The sequence below is a fragment of the Manis javanica genome, chromosome 12 (assembly GCF_040802235.1).
Source record: "Manis javanica isolate MJ-LG chromosome 12, MJ_LKY, whole genome shotgun sequence".
Lineage (NCBI taxonomy): Eukaryota > Metazoa > Chordata > Mammalia > Pholidota > Manidae > Manis > Manis javanica.
This window is the reverse complement of record NC_133167.1, coordinates 26,180,332-26,206,242: the sequence shown is the minus strand read 5'-3', so window position 1 is coordinate 26,206,242 and position 25,911 is coordinate 26,180,332. Positions and strand designations below refer to the sequence as shown.

At 39.4% G+C, this 25,911-nt stretch overlaps 2 protein-coding genes across 12 annotated transcripts in view; one reads left to right on the top strand and one right to left on the bottom strand.

Moving 5' to 3' along the window:
* The window catches only part of CREB1 (cAMP responsive element binding protein 1), a 63,762-nt gene extending 56,715 nt beyond the window's left edge, over positions 1-7,047 (top strand). For all 5 annotated transcript variants that reach the window (XM_073218222.1, XM_036995000.2, XM_073218220.1 and 2 more), the window contains one exon: positions 919-7,047. In XM_073218222.1, the coding sequence (XP_073074323.1) occupies positions 919-1,063 (145 nt within the window). In that variant the 3' untranslated portion in view covers positions 1,064-7,047. The remainder of the gene's footprint in view (positions 1-918) is intronic.
* The window catches only part of METTL21A (methyltransferase 21A, HSPA lysine), a 263,654-nt gene extending 238,938 nt beyond the window's left edge, over positions 1-24,716 (bottom strand). Inside the window, exons 1-5 of one of the 7 annotated variants that reach the window (XM_073218223.1) lie at positions 23,942-24,245; positions 23,583-23,647; positions 22,949-23,128; positions 21,239-21,350; positions 13,102-13,715 (exon numbers count right to left, since the gene is read on the bottom strand). In XM_073218223.1, coding sequence (XP_073074324.1) covers positions 13,318-13,715; positions 21,239-21,350; positions 22,949-23,095 — 657 coding nt within the window. In that variant the 5' untranslated portion in view covers positions 23,096-23,128; positions 23,583-23,647; positions 23,942-24,245 and the 3' untranslated portion in view covers positions 13,102-13,317. Of the gene's footprint in view, positions 1-13,101; positions 13,716-14,571; positions 18,667-21,238; positions 21,351-22,948; positions 23,129-23,582; positions 23,648-23,941 lie in introns of those variants that run through there. The other 6 variants (XM_017673767.3, XM_036995008.2, XM_073218224.1 and 3 more) reach the window with 6 other exon arrangements.
* Between the last annotated feature and the right edge of the window lie 1,195 nt (positions 24,717-25,911).

The following is a 25,911-nucleotide window of genomic DNA, read 5'->3' as shown; positions in this document are numbered from 1 at the left end:
GGTTAGATTGGAGCATCTTTTTATGTGCTTGTCAGCCGTTTGTGTATCTTTGGAGAAATGTCTATTTGAGTCCTTTGCCCATTTATCAGCCAGGTTAATTTGTTGGTGAGTTGTGGAAGTCATGATATATTGTAGATATTAACTCCTTATCAGATACAGGATTTTACAAATACTTATTCCCATTCTGTAGCTTTCCTTTTCACTCTGTTGATTGTGTCCTGTGATGTGCAGGAGTTTTTAAGTTTGATATAGTCCCATTTGTTTATTTTTGCTTTTGTTTACTATGCTTTTGGTGGCATAGCCAAGAAATCACTATCAAATCCAATGCCCTGAAGTCTTTAACCTCTGTTTTCTTTTAGAAGTTTTATAGTTTTAGGTCTTTTATTTAGATTTTTATTCATTTTAAGTTAATTTTTGTATATGATGTAAGGGTCCAGCTTCATTCTTTTGCATGTGGATATACAGTTTCCTCAACATTATTTGTTGAAGAGATGTTATGTGAGATTTCTTTTTAAATGCCATGAAATGAGTTTGTGAGATTTTTCTGTTTAAAGGATGTTTTTCACACCGAATTTAGCCTTAATATTTTCTTACTGAAATTGATAGAATTTCAAGTTTTACAGGTATGATGCAGAAAATTTTAATAATGTTTAGTGATTGTTCAGCCCTTTTTTTGTTTGTGGAGTTTTCACATTTGGATTTTTTATAATCAAACTTGTATGGTATATTAAAATTAAAGTTTTATATAAGGTAATATCCAAGTCACACTGTATATTTTTTCAAATGTCTAATCTATAACATAGTAAAATGTTTACTGGTTTGAGCTAAATCTCTTTTTAAAAAATACTCTAACCCAAAAAAAAAAAGATAAAGAAAGAAATGTTGCATAATTTTTTCCTGTCCTTTTTTTGCTTGTAGGGAAGCAGCACGAGAGTGTCGTAGAAAGAAGAAGGAATATGTGAAATGTTTAGAAAACAGAGTGGCAGTGCTTGAAAACCAAAACAAGACACTGATTGAGGAGTTAAAAGCACTTAAGGACCTTTATTGCCACAAATCAGATTAATTTGGGATTTAAATTTCACCTGTTAATGGTGGAAAAAGGACTGCCTGGCTTCAACCGGAAAGATGAAATAAACATTTTATTTTCTAAACATTTCTTTTTTTCTATGCGCAGAACTGCCTGAAAGCAACTACAGAATTTCATTCATTTGTGCTTTTGCATTAAACTGTGAATGTTCCAACACCTGCCTCCACTTCTCCCCTCAAGAAATTTTCAGCACCAAGGAATCATGAAGACCCCTACCCTCTTCAAGAAGTAATAGTTTGTTTACTTGTAAATTGATGGGGGAAATGAGGAAAAGAAAAAAAATTTTTTTTAATGATTTCAAGGTTTGTGCTGAGCTCCTTGATTGCCTTAGGGACAGAATTACCCCAGCCTCTTGAGCTGAAGTAATGTGTGGTCCGCATGCATAAAGTAAGGTTCAGTGAAGAAGTGTTGATTGCCAGATTGACAATTTCACATGTTCATTGTGAATTATGTAAAATTGTTAAGACACATCCCCTCTAAAAAGGAATTTTAGTGTGGTTGTTGAAATTAAGAATGAATCTGGAGTGCTATGTACATTCTCTTCAATACGGAAACCTTGTCCTTGGTTCTTAAAAACATTCTGTATTAAAACTATAGCTCTTCCATAGGGCAGTTGTTACTTCTTAATTCAGTTCTGTATGTGTTCAACATTTTTGAATACATCAAAAGAAGTAACCAACTGAATGAAAAAGCATGGTATTTGAATTTTAAATGAATCAAAGTAAATAAAAGTACAAAGCTTGTTTTAGTACTAAATTCTTAAAGAGATGCTCATTAGTAAACCAACCACTTGAGTTATAGAATAAGGTTTTTAAATAAATGTTTTTGTCATCACCTTCAAAATATTTATATTGTCACTCATTTACTTAAAAAGGTATTGCTAAACTCTTACCATTTGCACTTACATTCAACCACCAACAGGAAAGCCTTTAAGATGTTAAAGTGATATATTTGTTTATAAACTGTTATGTGTTATTGAAAAATACTGATTTTAAATATTTTCCATATTAACATGCTTCAACAGAGTATCTCTAGTGAATTTTTTAAATGATATAAGTTGTAAGGATAGTTTTAAAAAGTATAGTATTAGATATGCACAAGGAAAGTAATTTTCTTCAGATATGTTTGAATGACTGCTGTACTACAATATTTCGATTGTCGTGTTTACAAAACATTCATTTTCTTCTAAAATAGCTATTCTTTAGCCTTCCAATATGCTATATAAGCCCTTGTTTTCTACTAAAAACAAGCTACCAATTTAACTCCTGAGTATAATAGTCTGTGTTTGAATGTATCATACATTGTTCCCAGTACTACTTTTAATTATTAGTTACTCATTTTATTCACTAAGCCTGATAAATCTAAAAGCTACCCTTTAAAAGAATAACAAGGCAGATTTTAAAATTGGAAGCTGACATAATGTTAGTTATAATTTCTCATTTGAGGTTATTCCCTTTAAAACAGTCTAGAAAATTAATGTTTTCTGTTTAGTCATGGATTATTTTTAGAAGTTGAATTTGTTGATATCTTAACAAAATATGCAGATATGGGTGTAATTATTGGGTCCATTTTGAAAAGTAAGATTTTTAATTAATACTTGTAAATGGTGTGTTTTTATTTGTAACAAAACCATTGTCTTTTTTCAAGGATGAAGGAGCATCATTCTAAGAATTAAGTAATGTAGTCTTAATATTTGGACAATTCACCAGATTCTCAAGAAGGCTTTCAAACAACTGTAGTTTGATGTTTATCCTGCTGAGGGGAAAGTTATAGCATAAAAATGATTTGTATAGCAGCATAGATATTTTCCAAAACTGGTTTAACAGAAACAAGCAAAATCACAAATCTGTTCACAAATTAGAATTCCTTCTGAATGAGTCAAAATGTCAAAGTCAACATTTTGAACATACAGGCTTTATAAATGAAAATTCCCAAGTATTTAGCAAGTTAAAGTCTCTAAAGTTAAATGTTTTTCAGAAGTTGAGGCTTTTTATTTAATTAGAAAGTTGGTGGTCCTCTTAGTTCCTGATAAAACAAGGCAATCACATTTTTTAACTTAAAAAGACCAGATTCTTTGTACCTTGAGGATGGTTGCACTGGTTTGAAGTCATTTACTTAATGGTGAGGTTTAGAAATGTATTCTGTTGTTAATCTGTTTCTGACCCTTGGAGAGACCTGAAGATTTGAGTTTATACAGATAGAAATCAGGCATCTTTTGTGTAAACTTTTTTTAAATGAGAATTGGAGAAAAGGTGTTTGTTTTTAAGCATGCAATTTTGAGAATCTTTATTAAGAAAATGACATAATAAAAAAAAAATCTCATAGCCAAGAACATGTGGCCACATTACCGGTAAGTTTTTTCTCTTCATATTGGCCAAAAGGGAATGAAAATGTTATCATAGGAATCTGTACTTATGCTACTGATTTGCCTAGAAAATAGCAAGTTTGGTATTACTTTGCAAATAATAGGGCCATGTGGCACTTTTATCTATAGGACAGATTAACTAATACAAATGAATTGGGAGGGGTTTATTTTTGATATATTTGTCATGAGTTTTCAAGCTTTGATAGTGTTTAACTGAAAAGTGGTTTAGAAAGGGCTAGATCCAGTGTATTCACATTATTAAAAAATGGATATCAGATGTAATTTTAAGTTCATTGTGTTTCAAACTCAAGTACCATATTGGCAACCATAATATTGTCACAGGTGCTCTGTTCATTTAGATATCCTTAGGGGGAAAAAGGCATTTGTATAATACATGTGTACATATATATATATGCATACAATATATAATCTGAAGCTCTGAGAGCTCTTAAAGTCAGGAATGCTAAGTATTATAGTATATTGAGGTCAGATGAAATTTTACATTTTTGTGTGTTCTATTGCATCCCTTTTGGTAGTTTCTTGGACTGCATTACTCCAGCACTCATAATTGATTTTTGTTTTCCAAGTTTCTTCCAAGTATTCTATTTTTTTATTGTTAGTTTTCTTTGGCTTGATACTTTTAAATATGTTGCTAGTCACTTGAAACAACTCCCCCTCCCACCCCACCCCTTTAAGTATTTCAATTTTATGCTTTGTCTCTGGCAGCTAGAACAGTGGTAAGAACATTTTGAAGATAGCTTCCAAAAGGTACCACTGATTTTTCAAAAATCATCCTGGGGGAGGAATTTTGGTGTTTTCATTTGAGCAGGGATTTTGTCAGAAAATGTGTTTTGACAGTAGGTCAGCAGCAGTGCTAGTATCTGAAAGCACAATACCAGTCAGACAGGCTGTCTGATTAGAAGTCATCTGGCTGAAGTTTATCTCTGTCTCTCAGGCCTAATCCCTACTATCATTTTGACCATTTGGGGTGACATGTGGAATCATACAAAGGCTTAGGAAGAAACAACAAGTTTAACACAACATGCTTTTATTTACTTGAAGCAACTTCAATTTAGATTTCTTTTGATTTTTAGTATGTTTTTAATTATGTGATCAGCTACAGTCATAAGTTGGTCTCTATTTTGTAGTTAAAAAGGCTGCTTCATTTTTCAGGATTAAATAAGGCTATTATCTTTAAGATTCTGAATTAAAGTGGGTTTAGAAACAATGCTTTACACACCTTTTCAGTTATATTCAAGAAGCTTTATTTTCTGGCCTTTGTAGCCCTGAAATACTGTTTCCCATTGACCTAATACAAAAGTTGTATATTTATTTGGATTATATTTACATTATATTCTTTGTAAATGTTTAGTGTAACTTGCACTTTTAAAAATGACCCAGTTTGGGTATTAGGAACTTGAGAAATTCCCCCACCAATTAACTGTCAACTGACTTTTTATGTCTTTCTCCTCTCTTCAAATCATGTGACTTAGTGAAAGTAGAAGCTTTGATGATTAAAAATACTTTAGCACCGAAAAGCTAGCCTTATAAATAGCTCTAAAAGAAAAAAATAATAAGTTAGATTTGACTAGCCTGGTTGGTAGGTTTGAGCCCTAATTTACTGTTTCATCATGGATAGATTTAGAAGGAAGAGCAACCCAAGTGAATAAGTATTTCCAGTTTTAAATGAGACTATCCTAACCCCAATATTAATACTACAGAATGCCAAGATATCCATGGATTTATTCAGAACAGTAAAAGATTTTTAAGGTAATTATTGTCATCATGGACACCACATGTAATGATTTCAGTAAATATTTTTCACTTTAAATTAGCTTTGTTAACATCAAAGAAATGCTGCCTAAATTTTGATTGGTTTTAAATGCAGATGGAGAAAGTGAAGTGTACTCATTAGTAAGCCTGTGGATTAAGAGTTGTGAGATAAGTTTGCTCACTCAGTTGTACAAAGCACAACCAGAACTTTTGCTGGATGGCTTACATACATCTTGAATACTTTTAATGTTGTTATGTTGACTTTTTTAAGTTGACTGCACAGTCACTGTATGTACTAGGAACTGGTTTCCTTGACTTTCTAGAATCAATGGCTAGGAGAGGCACTAATCCCTGAGGGGTTGAACATATCATGAAGTTGAGTCAGTATGGAAGAATTTCAAATAAATCAAACAGGGTGCTGAAGTTCCATCTGTCTCTTCTGCTTATGATAAGTTCTTACTGTTTAGTGAATGTAGCTTAAGCCTTTGTATGTGTCCTCAGGGGCAAACTTTAAGAGGGACCAGAAAATCTTTGAATAGAGGGATTATATTTCAGGTGTTTTAGCTTGAAATTTATTTTTTAAAAAAAACTAAAAATAGAAAAAAAAAAAGAACAAAGCCTGTGAAGCAAGTTGATATTATAAACAGGCAGAGTTGTTTAGTACTGAGAAAAGATATTGACCTGTCTGCATTCTGGTACTGTGGGTGCAGGTCCTAGCTGGGTATAACATGATACATTTTTAATTATTCTCACCAGCAAGTAAAAGAAAAATGAACAATCTTGAGGAAATGTCTTTGAAAAGGTCAAACAGTAGGAAATTCCATTTTTACCTACTATACACAGGCATACCTAATACTTGCCTAAAGAAGTATGGCATTCCCAAGCTTCTGTCTGAGGAGCATCTCAGAGATGTGAGAGTAAATCTGAGGTAGTTTAAAAAATTGGTAGGGAAGGAAGAAAATCCCTGCAGATGATGATCTTGTTAGTTGGCCAAGTGAAATAATCTATTGTTTGGGAGGTTTATTTTCTTAATTTTTTAAAAGTGAATTGGTAAACGCTTTATAGACGTATTTTTATCCAGGTGCCACTTCAATTTGTGTATGTAATAAAATTATTTATATTAAAGTGGGAAATAATTTGTCAACTTTCTGTTAGTATAGATTTATTAGGGGTGGCAAAGAAGAGTGCTAGCTAGCAGTTTTTCCATGTGAAGTTTTCCCCAGCTGATTTGTCCATAGTTGTCATTCCTGCCCCCAAAAGGAATTATTTCTAACCTAGATGTATCATCACTTGAAACTTTTTAGAAACAATCAGGGAAGTTTCTAGAGAGAAAGGTGTTTGGGTTTTGTTTTGTTTTGTTTTGTTTTTCTGTTTTGGTTTGTCCTTGAGGATTGAGGTGAAGAATACCTCCCCCCAGAACTATCAGCACAAAACAGGGTATTGAATTTTAACTCTGATGTTGCTATTGGAGTTGAATACTAAATAAGTAACTGTAATGAGGGAAATACATTTCTAATAAAATTCCCTACATTCTAGAAATATCCCTGTTTTAATTTTTTTACCTAAATCTTTTCTGTGCTTTTATCTGTGTAAAGAGAAAAAAATATACTTAGTTATAATGCATTTTATTAACACTATGTACATATTAGCTACTTTATGTTCAGAATGGTAGCAATTGCTTTGTATATTACAGTGATCCTTGTGAATTTGTGAAATATTGTCATAAAGTACTTTTTCTTACTGTAATCTTTGTGGTATCAACTGTCATAATGCCCTTTTTACACATTTATGTGCAGTCACATAAACATGCTTTTAAAAACTCTGTAAGTCTCTTTTTTGGGGATGGGATCTCTATATTTTAATTTTTGCTAGTGTTAGCTATATTTCCTTGGACTTATGTTTTTTTGTTAAATGAGCAAAAGTTGTTATTAGAATATATCACAAGCTAGTGTTGCACATCAACAGGAAACTAATTCAAGCAACAAGGACATATCTTCAGTTACTTCATTTTGCTGTATTTCTGATTTTTAGCACAAGATTTCTTTGTTCAGTAAGATTGAACAGTGCCTATTTGAAGATTTGGAGATGTTGCTGCCCTATTGAAACAACCAGTGGGAGATACAGGACCAGCTGTCTCGGATGTCATAAAATGCATGTTTGCATTGGAAGAACAGTAAGAACAGATAACTTCTCAGGTCCCCTTTGTAACTAAAGTTCTGTGATCATATAAAATGGGACGAAAGGGGAGGGGATATGGTTAATCTGTTCTTTGCTTAAAGCATAATAAAAGATTCTCTCCTATACTATATTGATCCTGAAGATAAGCAGTTGCATTTATTCTAAGCACTCTTAAAATTGCCGTGATGTGTTTATTAAGCCTGTTACACCCACCATTGTTTGAAGGGATTACATGAACTTTATAATTCTACAAAGAGTGACCTCATAGTTACTGTACAAACACATTTTAAGAGTAAAACAGCAAAACTAATCATACAAGAACAACAAGTAGAAACCATGATTGTGCTGAACAAATCATACTTGTCACCCTACTTTACTTGTAAGCCACGTTCAGGTGCTGGGGCCTCCAATAAAAGCACAGTGCCTATCTTCAACCATACCTCTGCTGTCACTTGCACATTTCACAAGTATTCTTTGAGGACACTTCTGGACACTGAAAAGCCCTAGTCCTCAAGAAACTAAGACATATGGCCAAAGAGACCATTCTAACAAATTTATCCAATTTTAGCTCTGATCTCCAGACTCATATTTGTCGTCTACATTCAAATTGCAAGACAAGTCCAAAATTTCTAATTTCTCCTCTAAATCTGTTCAGCTGCTTTCTGTCTTGCAAATGATGCCACTATCCACTAAACTGCTTAAGGCAAAAGCCCAGAAAACCATTGCTTTAATCAATGTTATCCTTTCTCACTGCATTTTAATTTCTCCACATCTTTCTTAAGCACATTGACCAAATTGGGGATAAGAATGCTAGTGAAGGCCTAAACAAGTGGAGAGGAAAGGTCATTTCCAGGAGTTTGAATGATACTTGTTTTCGAGGAGTGATTCATGGAGCAAAACGGACTGTTTTAAAATGAACAATTTAGTGCGTTCACAGTGTGCTACTTGCCACCTGTATCTAGTTTGAAACATCTTCAAAGTAAAACCCTGTACCCACTGAAGAGTTTCCATTTCCTCCCCCTCTCCAGCCCCTGGCAGCCAACTCTGCTTTCTGTTTCAATGGATTTGCCAATTCTGAATATTCACATAAATAGAATCATGTAATATGTGATTTTTTGTGTCTGGGTTCTCTCACTTGGCAAGTTTTTGAGGTTCCCCCACATTGTTGCATTTATTAGAGCTTGATTCTTTGCAACTGAGTAATTCCACAACATAATATTCCACAAAATATATAATTTGTTGCATGCCACAGTTTGTTCATCAATCTGTTAACGGACATTTGGATTTCCACTTTTTGGCTATTGTGAATAGTGCTTTAGGGACATACAAGTAACATACTTCCCATACAAGTATTTGTTTAAGACACTGTTTTCAATTCTGGGTATATACATACTTAGAAGTGGAATTGCTGAGTCATATGGTAATGCCATGTTTAATTACTGGAGGAATTGCCAGATTTTTCCTCAGCTATTGCACCATTTTATACTCCTACCAGTAATGTATGAGGGTTCCAATTTCTCTGGCCAACACTTGTTATTTTGTTTTCATAAAAATTACAGGCATCCTCATGGATAGGAAATGGTTTTAGTTTGCAATTCCTTAGTGACTAATGACACTGAGCCTCTCATGTTTGTTGGCCATTTGTATATCTTTGGAGAAATGACTTGAGCAAGTCCTTTGCTCATTTTTAATGATGTTGAGTTTTACAAGTCCCTTATATATTCTGGATACTAGACCCTTATCAGATAATTTGACTTACAAATATTTTCTCATTTTTTAGGTTTTCTTTTCACTTTCTTGGTAATGTCCTCGTATATTTTAACTTAATCTTTAAAAGTAATATGTCTATTTGGAAGAAACAATGAGCAAGCAATAAAAAGCAATTTCCTTTGTATCCTTTTAGGGACAATCTGTGCATATACATGAAGATGTATATTCTCACCTCCCCCCTCTTTTTATGTAAGTGGTGCTTTTTTTTACTGTGTGTCTTTGCAACAGTTCTATTTCAGTATATCTGTATCTGCCTCAGTCTTTCTAAGGAGTGTATAGTATCCCATTGTACAGACATATCATGGTTTATTTCTCCAGTACCTCTTTTTGTGGACATTTAGGTTGTTTGAAACTTGACTGTTACAGTTATACCCAAGTTAGTACAAATATATACAAACTAGTGTTATCTCCAGGATAGATACCAAGAAGTGGAAACTATTAATAAATATAGTTTCCTTCATATTTGGAGATTACTTCCCAAGCATTTTTAAGAATCTGCTATATTAATACATTGGTTAGTATTTTTCTATGTCAGACTTAGCACTATCTATATTTTTTAGAAAGAAAAATTAGAAGTAGCAGAACCAGCCTTATAAAAGGTTATGAAGTAAGTAGACCTTTCTCACCTCTGTTACACTGTTTCTCCTAATCTCCCTCAGAAACAGTTATTCTCAGCTAGGAAACTTAATTTTTCAGTATGCCATCTTCTTAGTTAAATTTTAACTGATTTTACAGAAAGGAAAGCATAACATTTAAAACTTAAAAAAAAAACCCTAAATATTGCAGATTTTTTTTCTGAAAAGAAACTTATGAGCTAACAAATTTTCAATTTTTAAAGTGACAAGAACAATAAAACAACCGAGGACTGTCTTGATTTCATGTAGTTCATGTCACTAAGGGAACAAGTCTCCTGGTTCCCAGAACACGGCTCCCAACTCACTGCAGTGTCTGACTTCAATCCTGGTAACTTGAAAATGTTTCTCTGTCTAGACAGAGGTTCTGGGAAGCAGAATTTTGACTCTGACTTTAAAATAAATTACATGTCTGTTTCACCAACTATTATGTCAAGCCCTATATATCTAGGACTGCCTACCGTATTGGATATATTTTCAAAAGTATCTCAGAATTTTATTTTTGTTTTTTTAACTTAAAAATTGACAGAAAATGCTTATCTTTCAGCCACCATAAACTAAAACATGGGGATTAAATGGAGTGATGTTGGAAATTAATTTTTTATATACATTTATGATAATTTTGTTATTGAGAAATTACTTATTTTGATATCCCTGATTATTCCTTACCTTGGGCAAGAAGAAATAAAGCACCGAAATTAGACTATTTAGTAAGGTAACTCATCAGTAAAGCAATCTGTTTTTTATGAGCAAATGTTCATTGAACTCCCTTTATGAAGAGGGCACTGTGTTAATACTTGAAATATATGAGATACAGTCCTTGTCTTGTAGGAGCATGAATTGTACTTGGTAAAACATTCCAGGTAATGATGTTATTCTGCCTTGAGTTTTCAACTCAGTGTTCAGTTAATTTAGATGAAGTATTTTAATTAATTAGAAATTTGGTCCTTTTGTGTGAAAGAATAAATGTTCCACTAGAAACTATTTGCAAATAGTACCAGGGCTTCAGATTGTTCTATCATGAACTAACACAAGATACCTTTAGAGGTAATTACTTAGAAATCAACAGCATTCTTCAGAGTGGTAGTTCTAAGAATCTGATGTCATACATATATATTTTAACATAGCATCATGGCAGCAATATTGGACTAATTGGGGAAAAACTTACTGATACTCCCTAGATAAGTGTAACAAGTCAAAGAAATTAAGCAGTGTGAGAATGAAGGCTTAGTACAGTAGGTTTAGGCTAGGTTTCTATAATCCTTAACCTGAGGATAAAATAAGCACCATTTAAGCTACCTTTATGAGATACATCACTACTTTTAACCTGAGTGAAAAATGTCTCAGCTTTGTTGACATTTATAGTGGACACTGGCATACTATCCCGATGTAGCCATCCCCCCACCCTCCCTGAAGCACTGTTTTCCCAGCTTCTGGGAATGGTGGCTAAGAGCTCTTGCTGAGTCCCTCTCCAGTCCAAAGTTATTCCCCTTGAAAGTAATGACTAATCACAAGGTTATGAAGTCCCACCCCATTGCCTTCATATGTTCCAGCTGAAGGGCCATCGCAGCTCTGGATTCACTAGGGACTTTCCTGGCTGCATCCCAGCAGTTTCTCCCTCTTTCCTAGTTCTGCTTTTACTCCCTCAGAGATGTTCATCTTGAAAGCATTCTCATTTAAACTTCCTGCACCCTAACCTCCATCTCTTAGTATACCTACCTCCCCAGAGAACGTGATGTGCAACAAAATCTTAAACCCAAAGTCCAAAAAAAAAACACACTTGATTTTTGCTTTAACAAACTATTCCTGCTGACTTTTTCTTGCCTTTTATTTTCTTACATCAGGAAAAAAAAATGACCTTCAATCTTTTCTGATTCGTAATGTTTTATGAAGATAAAAAACAACCCAACCACTGCCTACTTCACTGGGTAGAACCTCCATGCACCTTGAAGCTGTCCACCCACACCCACACCCCAAATCATTTTCATATCTATCTTCAACTTAGGAATGTTAAAGCAAAGGAGCTGAACTCCATTTCTAAGAACCTAAACTGGATTGGCTTTTCAGTACAGCGTTGATGATATTGCAGGGCTTTTGTTTTTGTTTTAAAGGACCTTTCATGTTCATGGTACAGCACTGGCAGTTTATATCTTTGGTAACCTATGGGTGTTTATTTCATGTGCATTTATCAGAACTGTGTTGAACTGATACATCACAGGATTCTCAGAACTTTTAATTCACCTTTATTAAAGTAAAACCTATTTAAAATATATGTAGAAAATAATGTCCTGGGTATTTTCACATACAAGACAGTCATTAAAAAGTTAAGAGGAGGCCCTATTTCTACTGTTTTACAAAGAGATCATCTCTAGTATCAAATACAATCCTGGGATTATGATATTCCTGTGGTCTAAGTTTGTTTAAGCAGTTGTTTTAGCTTTTACATTGTACAAAAAATAAAGGGCTATGTGTGTGACTTCCTTCATAAACTCTATCCAAGATAATCATAAAACAGTGTAGCAATCTTTTAACCCAGAGATCAGTACCTTCTATATGGAATGTATCTTTTTCACTCAATAAATATTTGGCTATGATTTATGAGATACTGGGAGGCAACTATGAAAGAGGCAGAAACATTCCTGACCCTCAAGCAGCTTACAGTCTGCTGGGGAATCCAGACATTGAATAATTACAAGCAAAATATGGAAGGAGCTTATACTGGGGAGGCTAGCCTCTCATAGAGGGGTTTCACTGTCATCCTACGCATTACAGGAAGGCAGGGAAAGCCTATGAGAGAAATACAAAAACATTTGAGAAAGGGGAAGGCTGAAGGAAAAAAAATTACAGCTTTTGATTTGAAAAAGATAACCTATTCATAGCACACAGTGATCCAAGATTTTAGGTGCTTTCAAAAAGTAACAAATTTTATTTTTACTTCTTTGTCTATATACCTAAATCTGAAATTAATCCAAAAAGCAGAAAATGAGGCCTCAGAAAACACATCCTAATCTCAAACAACCAAAAGTATAAGACTTCGATGGGGCAGACAAAAGATTTCAAGAGCATTAACAGCTTAGGGAATGTATGTTCAAACCTCTTGTTTTATATTCAGAAAATTGGAAAACTGGGCTAAACTTCTATCTCAGAATGTGTTTAAAATAATTTGCATGATTTAACCTCACCAAAACAAGCTCACTGATTTGAACACCCCTTTATACCAGCCCTTTGTCATATCATCAGTGAAAAGTGTTTATTAAGAGGGGACAGTATGGTATACGGAAACAACATAAACCAAAATCTTTTACTTTCCTTTAATCTTAATTGAATTTCAGAGTGAGTACAATATGACTAGAAAGTTACAGCAATGGGACAAAGATCTGCGATTTTAAAACTGCACGTGCTTTGTTGAGAACTTTGGGTTAGACTTTTTGTACAGTAGACATTTCATCAAATACTGTTAGATTCCCAGTCCAAGGCTTTAATCAACATGCTCAATGACATCTTATAACCAACTATAAGACATCCCTCTGGTTTCTTTTCTGTGCTTTGTAAATATGTACATCTTTTTCGGGATCATAGTGAACCTTACTCACGGTAAATTGCCTCTCCAACATGGCTAAGAAGTTGTTATCCCGTTCATAGCGAATTCGGCAAGCTAAAAGAATCACGGAGTGGTTGCTACAGAGATGTTCCAAAGTTTGAAGAAGATCTGTGAATGTTTCTTCTAAATATATGATATCAGCTCCAAGTATCAGGTCAAATTCTCCAGGTAAAAAACTCCCCAAATTTTGCCCCCAAGTCAGCTCCTTAACAGAAGCTTTGGGTTGGATGTCGGGAGGTAAGTTGACTTGGACGTTTGATTTAAGAAATTCTAATGCTATTTTTCGATCCGTGATAGTCACGTGAGCACCTAGAATGTGGGACAGAAAGTCATGTACACATCAGTACAACTTACAGGTAGAGGGGTTAAGGTGGGTGAGGATCCCTGAATATTCCGCCTGATATGCAGATCGTGCCCTTCATGGACGGCTGCAATAGACCAGAACAATGGCCAGTAGTTCCTTCTGTGCTGCTTACTGGTAAAGTGAGCCTTTGATTTGCCTCTCTGACACACTTGCTGTTTGCTAAAGTTGTGCCTATAAAATGCAGGGTCCATTTTATAGTGACAGCAATCTGAGGCTTGTGAATTCTTCAAGGAGAGCTGGCCCACCCTCCACAAGTGTTTCTCCCTATACTTCATCTGTTTATTCATGATTTTCAAGTCAGTAGGCTTGAGGGTAAAATGGAATCCAAGAAAGAAAAGCTAGGGAGTAAATGCTTATGAAGATGGTAAGATAATAAAAACAGAGAAAGTCTATTTTCTTGAAAGAATCAAGAAAGAAACTAATTGGCTACTAAGAAATCACAGTCTACCTCTTCTGCAGTTACGGGGCAGACAGCCTATTTGTATTTCTGTATTATATATATGTAATTATTTGATAAACTTAGAAATTACTAGATTGTATTCAAGTACTGTTGGTTAAAATGTGAGATCAAACTCTCTAAATGCTGAGTTTCTAAATGCAGTGTATAAAATCAATGAGGCAGTATTTTATTAATCTGTTTCTTGTGGGTTGTTTACCATAAAGGCCCAACTTGTTTAACCAACAAGGCTGAGGGAAGACTGCCCTAGTAGTTGCCCTGAACGAGCAGCCACCACAGGAATCCTGCCCTGAAACCTAAGCCACACTGTAGGAATCTCCAACTGAGGCTGGCACCCAGCCTCCACCTAGGGGCTGGAAAATGTACAGCTTATTGATAGTTGTGTGGTAGGTGTGAACGAGTGTGGAAGACGACCTAGATTTGTTGAACCAATAAACAGAATGAGTGACATTAAGGACTGGGGTTCAAGTCTAGCCTTTAAGCTAAGTTATGGGTGGCTATTCATTGTTTTGATGCTAACTGCATTAATCATTGAATAGAGCTTAGATGGTTGTTAATGAGTTGACTAGGTGTGGGAAACAAGATACTTGGGAATGTAATTAAATAAAAATATATAATAAAATACAAACAGGTAATGCTATTATTGTTGGGGAATAAATTTCATTCATTTTGTTTTTCAAGGGTGAAGTGTTTTTGGTGTTTTAAATTGTTTTTAGTTCTGGGCCTGAGAGGTAGAAGTGTATTGAGATTTTTATTTGAAACATGATCAGTAGTGTTACCATCATTGAGATAATAGCAATTTACCATGCTGATGGCATGTAATAAGTTTTAAACTCTCAACTTTAACATAAAAGGTTAATGCTATTAGTTTCTTAATGATATTACACTATAGATGCTGATCATTTTTTGAAATATTTTAGTAGAACTTATTCAAGGACAACTGGTATGAAAGTGTGGTTTGACCTGCAGATTTCTGACCATTGTCTGCAGTATAAGCCTGTCGTGTGGACATCAGGGTTGCCTGTGTTAGTTGTCTAAGAATAGCATCTGTCTTTAGACCTAAGGAAGTGTTGGAACAGCTCACGAATGTGAGACATCTTCTGATGAGATTAGCATTTGGTATCGCTATAGGCAGGACTCCGCAGTGGTCAACCTGTGGTAGTAATTGCCCTGGTTTCAGGTCCTGTGCAGGAGTGATGTATGAGTCAAAGCTTAAGTGTTCATAGTTGGTGTACTATAGCTTCAGTATCACGGATGACCTGTGGTTTTTATAGTCAAGGATTACTGATCTTATCTATTATGTAAAGATTTCATAGTTATAGGAAGGCAATTAGGATTAAAATGATAGCTGATAGGATGGTTCAATAGTTTCTACTTCTTGTGTATCTGTAGTGCTTGTTAACTCTGAATGTTAACATTAATGAAATAATACAAAGAACTAGTGAGCTAACTAGAAAAATCACTGATCACAGAAATGGAGTTCTTCCATAAAGGGGGATGTTGCATCTTCAAAGCTAAGTTGGAACTGATGTGCCATGGCTGATATAAAGGGTTTGAACCTATACTTTAGCTTTGACAAAGTTATGTAGTTTTTACTAATGTCACTAATGTTTACTAATGTTATTGAGAAAGTCATAATGATTAGGATGTTGGCTTAAAACCAGTTTTAGAGGGTTCAGTTCCTTTCTTATTGGAATATGTTCTTCAAATGTATCATATGGTGGAGGGGCAAGAAGGCATCCATGTGGTCACTGGAGATGAATGTTAGTTTCTAGTATTACCACTTTTCGTTTAATTGCAAAGTCTTCTCAAACTATAGAAATCATTAATATTACTGCTGCTAATGAAATAAATAAGCCTGTGGAAGAGAGAGCATTTTATGGTGTTTATGCATCTGCCAGTCAGAGTAACACCGTGGTAACCTGGAAAGGCCCAGAAAGTGCTGTGGAAAGAAAGTTGCATTAACTCCAACCAGTATAATTTGCTTTAGGTTGTTATGTTATACAGCCTCCATCTGAGGTTGTAAATATGTGATCCTGTTTAATTTTGATCCTGTAAATTCTAAAATTTTAAATTATGTTTCATTCTTTCATAAAAGTATTTCTCATTTGCATCCTTCTTCAGTTACAAGCTTCATAGGCAATTCCTCACAGGCTTCCAGACCAGCTGCAGTAACACCATGTCAGCAGCAGCTTGACTAATAACATTAGGACTGTATGTAATTCAGCTTGACATTTATAGTGTGATATTGATGAAAATGCTCAGGTTGTTGTATTTTATAAGCATGCACCTACTACTTTGGCCATTCATTCCTAGGCAGCATGCTGCCTGAAGAGCAGATTCAGTGATATTTTTAATCTCTCCTGATAATAGAAATCATAGTCAGCCTTTTCCTGGTTTGACTTAGAACTTTATTTCTGGATTCCTTAACAGTCTACAGAATACTGCTGGCAATACTGGAGTGATTTAGTCTTTTGCATATCACCTTGGTGTTTATTTTAACAGCTCTTAAATGTAGACCTTTTCTAATGCCCGTCCCAGTGATTTCTGAGGCTATTTTTAATCTGCTAGGTATTCCAGGAATTTTTACAAGATATTAATGTCAGTTGGCCATTTCCCCAGAGCATCCATCAGTTTTACAAAAATCCAAGTGAGAGAAAACTCCTACCCTCATAAAGCTAACATTAAGTGAGGAAGTCAGGCAATAAGATGTGTTTTTAAAAGTAGAATATCCAGTATGTCAGTTGGAGATATGTGCTATGGAAAAAAATGAAATGCCAGGAAGTAAGGGAGGTTGGTGTGAAACAGACTGGGTAGAAAGGGAAGACCACCCTGAGAAGAAAATTTAGGTAAGGGCCTGATGGAAGTGAGGGGGTGGCTGAGGGCGTGTTAGGGGGACCAATATTCCTGGTGGCAGGAGGGCAGTGCACAGACCTACAGATGGCAAGGAGGAGGAGGCAAGTGGAGTGACTGCATCAGGAATAAAGCAGCAGGAGATGAGGTCAGAAAAGTACAGGGGAAGGAGACAGATCGCCCAGTGCCTCACAGGTGGTGTTTCGAGAAGGCTTTGACTTTTTCCAAGTGAGAAAGGAAGCTGCTGAAGAGTGCTAAGCACAGTGCCGGTCATCTGTCTCAGGCTTTAACAGAATTCCTAGCAGTGTGGCAGGGCCAGAAGCAAGGAGACCTGCGTGGAAGCCACCACAATGATACAGGACGAGGAGGTTGATGGCTTAGAGCTTGCTTAACCCCCCACAGGCACCCACCGCAGGCCATGTCCCAAATACAACCGGCCCCCCAGAGCCCACTGTCCTGACTCTCATGGGAATCACTCCCTCACTAGTTACTTGAGTTTTATCACCCAGATGTCCATCCCTGAACATTACAGCTTTGCCTGTTGTTTAGTTTGGGAGGAGGAGTACAGAGGATGTCTTAAGAGAATGTCTTAACATTCAGTTTCCTTTCTATCTTTTTTTTCCCATTAAAATTTAGGGAAGAAACAGATCACTTGTCCTCCAGCTTCCCATGCCTGGATTTTGCTGACTATATTGTACAGTTTAGCATGTTCTTCTGTCCTCTCCTGTAAATTTGTTAGATTTGAGTTTGAATTTTTGAACAAAACAATTTCAGAGGTGATACAGTGTTTTTGATCAAGAGGTATGTAATATCTGGTAGGCTCTATTTTTGTGACATAAGCAGCTGCCAATACTCAGTGCCCAGATCCTTAATTCACTAGCTTCTTTGTACATTCATATGTTGGAAAATGTTCATAAAGAGAACCTCTTTCAATCACTGTGTGGTCACGCATTTTGTACAGGAACTGTCTGACTAGGAAAGGCAGGGCAATATTGCTCCTCCCTCCCCTTTGATAAGCCAGATTTCAAAGAGCTGCTTTCTCAGCACCCTCCAAAGAGGACTAATTGAATATATTTCATTGTTGTATCATGAACTCAATGATTAACATATTTGATGTATTTAAATCCACTGCCATTATCTTTATTGATATTCAAACTATCCCATCTTTTGCCAGTGGACTTGGGTCACAATCCCGAGTCACCCTTGACAGCTTCGTTGCTATATGGTATGGCAAGATATTCTAGAGCCATCTTACATATTTCCTGCCACACACCTACCTACAAGCAACCACTTAAATTTTAATATTTTGTGTTTAGAAAGAACAACAGGAAGCTTGTAAGCTGATAGGAATGATCAGGCTGAAAGAGGCAAAAGCAATGCTGCGGGGCAGAACCCCCTGGAGCAGTGTCCTGGAAGAGGTGAGTGGGATGCCCTCAGCAGGATAGACTTCTCATCGGCGCCGAGCATCAGGAGCAAAGACAGAGGCTGTGGGTCCAGGTGCAGGTGGGTAAGAGGTGGTATGGGAGGCTGCACAAGTTCTCTTCTGATTGCTCCAGTCTTCTCAGTCAAAGAAGAAATGTCATCAGCTAAGAATGAGAATGGAGGAAGGGGCCCAGAGGTCAGAGAGCAAGAGAGGAAGCAGTGTGACTGCTCAGCAGCACACAGAGCCTCCTGAATGAGCCTGGCAGCAATGACTCTCTCCCAGCCACTCTGAGCGGCCTGGCACAGGCCCAGGACAAGCACAGAGCTGCATGTGACCTTGTTTTAAGCCTTATGAAGATGATGAAGGATGAAGCAAGGACGGGCTTGGTGTTAGCAGTATGTGAAGATGGTGATAGAATGACAGATTTATGCTGGGAAGGAGAGAAGGGAGGCAATGTCCAGTTCATAAAAGACCAGTGGAAACTGAGCCAAAAAGACCACATAGCCCAATGCCGCTCCCTTGGTAACGGAGAAAGAACATGTAAACACTTGTCCTCACTTACAGTTTTGTAAGCAATGCCTAAACTTATTCAAACATGTGAGCACCGACTATGTACTAGAGACACAGATATGAGCAAGAACATCCTTGCCCTCTAGGAACTCAGAGTCCCATGAGGGAGCATGAGGGAGAGAGACACAAACATAACTGTGATGCAACATGGGAGTAAAATATGGGAACGTGGGTGTGCCATGAAATTATGTGGTCACAAAGGAGAAATTCTTCCAAGAGGAGCAGACGTCAAAGAAAGATTTTGGAAGGAAGGGAAATCTAAGCTCACACATAAAAGATGTGGCCCTAACCAGGGGGCAGGGGTAAAGAAAGGGCACTCCAGCAGAAGGGCCAGGCCAGGAGCAGTGTGCACCCCTGGGACCGCTGCCTGGCAGCCTACAGCGAAGCCTGCGGGTCCTGCAGGCAGTGGGGGACACAGGTCACCCCATCACTGTGGCCTCTTAGCGGGTCACTCTGACCCCCTGGGGAGAGTGGGCCCCAGTTTCCATCAGGAAAGTACACGTGAGAAGACAAAGCAGAGATGAAAGATCAGGTGGGAATGTGGGTATAATTACAGAGAAGATAGGTGATGAAGGCTCCACCCAGGCAGTGGGAATGGAAAGGGAGAAATGCAACCAAGAAGTAGTTGCTAGACAGAAAGACAGAATCATTAGAGCTCAAGGGACAGTTGGGGTTGGGGAAGGCACACCAGAGTCGGCCTGCATGACTGCTTGGCTAGTGATGATAACTCACAACAAAAGAGAAAGGTCGAGTTTGGTAAAGGGAGGAAGAGTTCAAGTTTAAATATGTATTGCTTGAGGTGCTGACGAATAGCTAGGTAGAGACGTCTAGTTTTCAGTTAAACATATAAATAAAAGTCCAGTGGAGACTTGAACTAGAATTATAGAAAACTAAAAGACAGTTTCTTCCTGAGCATTAGATTTTTAGACAGTGGTCCCCCAGACTTGGTTGAGCATCAGATTACCTGGGAAACTTTTAAAATCCAGATTCCCTGACCTACCACAACTCACGAAACCCTATCTTTATTTTTGTTTTCTAAGAATAGTTTCCAAGTATTGCAAAGGCTGGAGAGATTTTCAAACTAAGAACCAGCATGTAAGAGTCAGAACTTGATTCAAACTTTGACTACATAGTCCATTAGCTCTGTGACTCTGCGCAAGTTACTTAACCCCTACTGTTAAGCCTTCACCCCTTTCTCCTGGCTAATGCCACATAACCTCTTGAAGACACCTCCAAGTAGGCTTACCATGCAGACAGGTGGTGAGGATGGGAGAATGCAAAGACACAGCACACAGAACACTGGAACCACCCAGTAAACAGCAGCTGTTTTTTTCTCTATCAGGTAAGTTTCATCGCCCTATGTTAACGTTCTGCATTGCACTAAACCTTTTTGGGGCTTTTTATGTAATTTGCTTCTCCTCCCTCTCCTCCCAGGTAGGATTAAAATGGAAGCTTCCTGAGAGCATGACCTTCCCGACTTGCTCACCTGCTCTATCTTCTGTACCTACAAACGTGCCAGGCTCTCAGGGTGGGCGTTCAGGAATAAGTGACTCAGGTTATGAAAAATGACAGTACTTTAAAAAGGAGATCAATCTCTTCCTGACATTTCAAAATCCTGTCTATTCTAGTTCTCTTTCCATTTTAAAGAGATGAACTTTTTCTTACCCTCAGGTTTCAACATCAAAACTTCTCCACCCTAATATTTTGTGACCACTACAAATAATTAGTATGAAAATCATGTACTAGCAGAGAAATGCATATGACATGATGCTAAAGGAAATGTGTGTACATATATATATATATATATACCTGCACACAAATACACACATCTGTAACCATTATTACAACTGTGATTAAAAATACAGATGGATAAAAAAGAATGGAAGGAAATACACCAAAATGTTAATTGTAATTATGCTGCACAGTCAATGAATAATTAGAATCTTTGGAAGGTTTTCCCCTCCTTTTCAGACTGTTTCTAAGACTATTTTTGTAATAGAGTTAACATCACTTTTATAATGGAAACATTAATTTTCATGATTTTCTAGTTTGTTTCATCTCTTATTCCAGAACTATTTGAGTCTTTACTGTGTGGCAGGTGCTGTGCTAGGCCCAAGGCACACTGAATGAGACATGGTCCACTCACAAAGGCGTATCACACTCACCCAGCAGGGCAGCCACTATGCCCACCAGCCCCGTGCCAGCACCCAGCTCCACGGCAGAGCGGCCCCTGAGCTCCACGGCTCCCATCTCCAGGTATGTGGAAAGCACAACAGCCTGAGTCAAAACACAGCATTATGATAAAGGTCAATAAGAGCTTCAAGAGCTGAGGGGTTTCAAGTAGGCTACATGCCGGCAGGAAGGGATCACACACCCCTCTCCCACTGCAAGGTTCTCTTCCCAGCTTCACACACCGAGCTCAGCCGCTGCTGGGACGGAACCTCCTAGAGCCAGCAGACACCACGTCTGTCCGACAGCATGGCTACCCAGGCCCCACCAAAGTCCCTAACAGGGACAGCAGTGGTCAGTAACACTGCCCACACAAGCTGAAAAATTTAATTTAGTTTGGGAAATTTAATTTCACACTGTGTCACAGCACTTTTACACTTGAGGTTTACAACACTACTCGAGCAGAGCTAACGTGACCAGTGTGATTTTGCTTGAGGGGCTGCCCCTTTCCTCAGTTATGCTCAAGTCAGCAAAGCCATAACATCACCCAGAGGTTCTTGGAGCTGTGCTCCTTTTCTTGTGTCCCTGACAGTCATCACCTCACAGGATCTCTCACCATCTATTATTGGGCATCAAAAGAGAAGTTTTGGTCAAAGTTTGAATACTTGATGTGTGTGTGAGTTAGCATTTGCACACAATTCTATAAATGCATTACATATTTTAAAAAAATAATAGTGAGCAATTACATACATTATGAAATGCTCACTTCAGGATTGTACTGTTAACATAATTTAAAAATATAATTTGGTTTTCATGCCCACATACTGTTAGTATAGTTAGCAATTCCTCTTACCAATGAGCATTTAGGAGGCTCACCCATTTCATTCCTCACTACTGTATCTTTATTACTGGTTCTGGGAATACTTTTTACATAGTTACCTTGGGCTAGATTCCTAGACGTGGTATCACTGGGTTAGAATATATTAAGATTTTTATTCCTAAATGTTTCTCTAACATCCCTAAAACAATGCTAAAACTGTCAACTTTTATCTATGCCAATTATTTATCCAAAATTAAATGAGCTCCCACTGAATCCCAGGTATAATGCTAGATGCTCAGGGCAAGTCACTGTCTCAAGCAGCTGACAGAACAGTAGTGGGAGAGGAAGAAGTGAAAAAGCAATTGTAGTATAATTTTGCAACGATTACAACTATGGAAATTGAAAAGATTATCTTTTTGGCCTTTACCATTTGACAATATTCTTTGTGCGATACTTTTAAAATTAAACAACTTAAAAATTGACTTAATGAGTGACCAGGGCTGTTAGGGGCTCCTGCTCTCCCTCCAGTCCTACCTCTTTCCTACTGGGTAAGTGACTGATGAGTCATTTACCTTCCCTCAGTTTTCTCTCACTAGCCCTTAAAATGCAACCTATTTGCTGGGGGAGGAGGCAGGAAAGTATTTCTAATAGACACAAATTTTTTTTGGAGGGGGTGGAGGGATGAAAATGTGTTAAAACTGAGCTTGGTGATGGTTGTTGCATCATTCTGAATTTACGTTTAAAAAAATCACTTAATTGTACACTTTAAAAAGGTGGAATGTATGGTATATGAATTATATCTCTATAAAGCTGGTGTTTTAAAAAAATAAAGACCAGTCTTAGAATCAACTGCGGAGGTACTCAGAGATCCCCAGGGTTTACTTACCGCGTCCCAAACCACTGCTGCGACTCCCAGCTGCCTCCAGTCCTGCCGAATATGGATCGTGTGATTTGCAAAGGAGAAGGTGGCAAGAGGCTTGTGGAATTTCTGCAACCCCATTCCTGCGGTCTCCTCATAAGGCACCAGGGCCATTTTGCCTGCGCCCAGCTTTCTGCTCCCTCAAAGCTGTTGGGCAAAAGAATCCTGAGTGACCTCCTGGCCAGAAAATGCACTCTCTCTCAAGTAGCTCCAAATGCTTTTCAACGTCGTTTTACAAGCTCAAAAGAAGAAACAGGTGTCTAACTGTCAAATTCCTTTTGTATGGCTTTTCCTCTTATAGGAAGTGTAGATGTAGCTCTGAATTCATGGCTAAGGAATGTCTTTGGACAAAAAGAACCCAGAACTGTACAACTCTTGCAGGATGATGCCCTCCACACTCCATTACCATTCCGTGAATTCGCAACGGTTTATGAGTGAGCGAGGCAGGGGTGAACGCCCAGCGCCGCGCAGAAAACGCTTTCTAATCTGCCCAGGCCCACGCGGACTGCAGGGCGACCCGCTCGCGGGAGGCTGTTTGTTTTGGCCTTCCCTCCACCCCTTCTGAATCAGTGCGTTCACAGTGACAACCACGGTCCCGCACCTGCGCTCGACCGATCTGATTTTCCTGCTTTTTGACCCCAGCTGGGCGATTCCCTCGTCTCGAGTCTGGGCGTGAAAGACACTCATGGATTCCGTGTCGCTCGTGGGAGGAGCGAGAGCACGGGCCAGGGGCCTGCCCCGAGTGCCCCAAGCCTGCCCCCCGGCCGCCCCCTAGGGGTCCGACAGGGGCGCGCTCCCCTCCCGCGGCCCCAGAGCTCTGGATCCCGGCGGGGTGTGGGGCGGGGTCCGGTCCACAGCGCCCTCGGAAGCCCCGGCCGCACGCCGGGGGTGCCGCCCAGGTGGCCCGAAGCGCCGCCCGCAACACCCTGGGGCCTGAGACGAGACCTCGCCTCTACTCACGGTTGCCGGGTCGGCCGCCGCGCGGTGCTCTTGGCTTTCCCCACCCCGCGGTCGGCTGCGGAAACGCCCGGCCTTAAAGGGCCCAAGAGCCGGGGGACGGGCCGGGCGGGGTGGGCGGCCCTCGAGGCAAACACGCGCTTCCGGTCCGCCACCCGCCAGACGGGGGCGCCCAGAGCGAGGGGCCGGGACGGCGGGAGGGACGCTACAGGGGCGCCCCCGTGGGTCCCCAGTGCTTAGGCTGCCGCATCAGTTCCCCTGCCGCCCGGCGCTGCGCGGCGGGGAGAGCAGGAGCGAGGTGCCGGGCCGGCTGGGGCGTGGACAGGGCCCTGGACGCCGCGGGCGGGGGGCGGGAGGCCGCCCACCCGGCGCGGGACACGTTCTCACGCACGTTCCACTTATCTGCCTGGGAGCTCGTTCCCGCGCTTGCTTGCTTTTTGTTTCTTTTCCTTTGTTTTTTAAAATTTGCTGCGTTTTAGTGTTAAATTTGCCCGGTTAGCCGGTGTAGGAGAAAGTTCGCTCGGAAGTATGTGTGACCACATTCGTGCTCGCGTCGCCGAACGGGGTCCGAAGCGGTGTAATCGCCGTGCGGTGGCAGCAGCGTGGGAAAGGGACGGAGCCCCCATCAGCTAGAGCGTGAACCGGAGTCCGCACGTGCAGCCCCGGCCTTGATTGTTAAGACAGGGCTGGCGGGCGCGCGGCGGCCCCAGACCCGATCCCTGGCGGTTGCTGCAGACCCAGAGTCCCACTCTACTTCTCCCGGGCGGACAGCTGGCGCCCCTACCCCTAGGACGGCTATTGTGGCCCCCGGGCTGCGGGCGCTCGGAAGGCACGCGGCTGGAGTGCGCCCCCACCAGCGTAACCGCGCGGGACGCCGCCCTGCTGTCGGGCGGCGTCCTTCCCTTCCCGGAGCCTGGCCCCAGCCGCTCCTCGCACCTGCCGCCGCTCTGCCTCGGAGATCCGCAGCCCCGCGGGCATGCACCGGAGCGCTGTTCTACTCCGGGTAGCGGGACTCTGCCACCGGAAAGCCTCGGTTGGTGTGCGGTGGGCGTGAGCATTGGTACTTTTAAGAGCTTCCTGGGAATTCCCGGAGGGACCAGACCAGCGGTAAGACCCTCAGGCCGGGCCTAACTCCCTGCCTCCCCGCTTCTGCCATCCGCAGGGAGCGTGCCGACTTCTTTCCCGGTTTCTTTGACCTTCCAACCTAAGGCTGGGGCCGCAAAGGTGTCTTGAAGTGAACTTTGAAGGGCTTTTGCCTTTCTTGTTTTTGCATTGCTCAAGTTTATTTTTAAACTTGTATGTAATAGAATTTATCTTTTGGAGCAGTTTTAAGTTCACAGCAAAATTGGGGGGAAAAATAGAGTCCCATACACTCCCTGCCCCACACGTGTATAACCTCCCCCATTCTCATCATGCCACCCCACCAGAGTGGTACATCTGTTGCACTTGAGGAACCTACACTGACACATCATTATCACCAAAGACCACAGTTTATCTTAGGGTTTACTTTGGTGTACCTTTTATGAGTTTGGACAAATGTATGATGACATGTATACACCAGTACAGAGTGGTACACATCCCTAAAAAATTCTCCTGTGTTCCACCTATTCATCCCTCCCTCCTTCCTCTGTAACCCCTGGCAACCACTTATCTTTTTACTCAGCTCTTTGGTTAGATAACAAGGAATGTGAGGACTCAATCAGATGGTAAGGGTATGTTGTGTTTTGTAAGAAATCCCCAAAACTGTCTTCCAAGGTGGCTGTACCGTTTTGCATTCCAACCTGCAGTTACTGAGAGTTTCTGTTGTTCCACATCCTTGACAGCATTTAGTGGTATCGGTGTTTTGGATTTTAGCCATTCTAATAGGTGTGTTGTAATTGTTATAATTTGCAATTCCCTAATGACATAGGATGTGGAACATCTTTTCATATGCTAATTTGCCATCTTTACCTCTTCTTTGGTAAGGTGTCTGT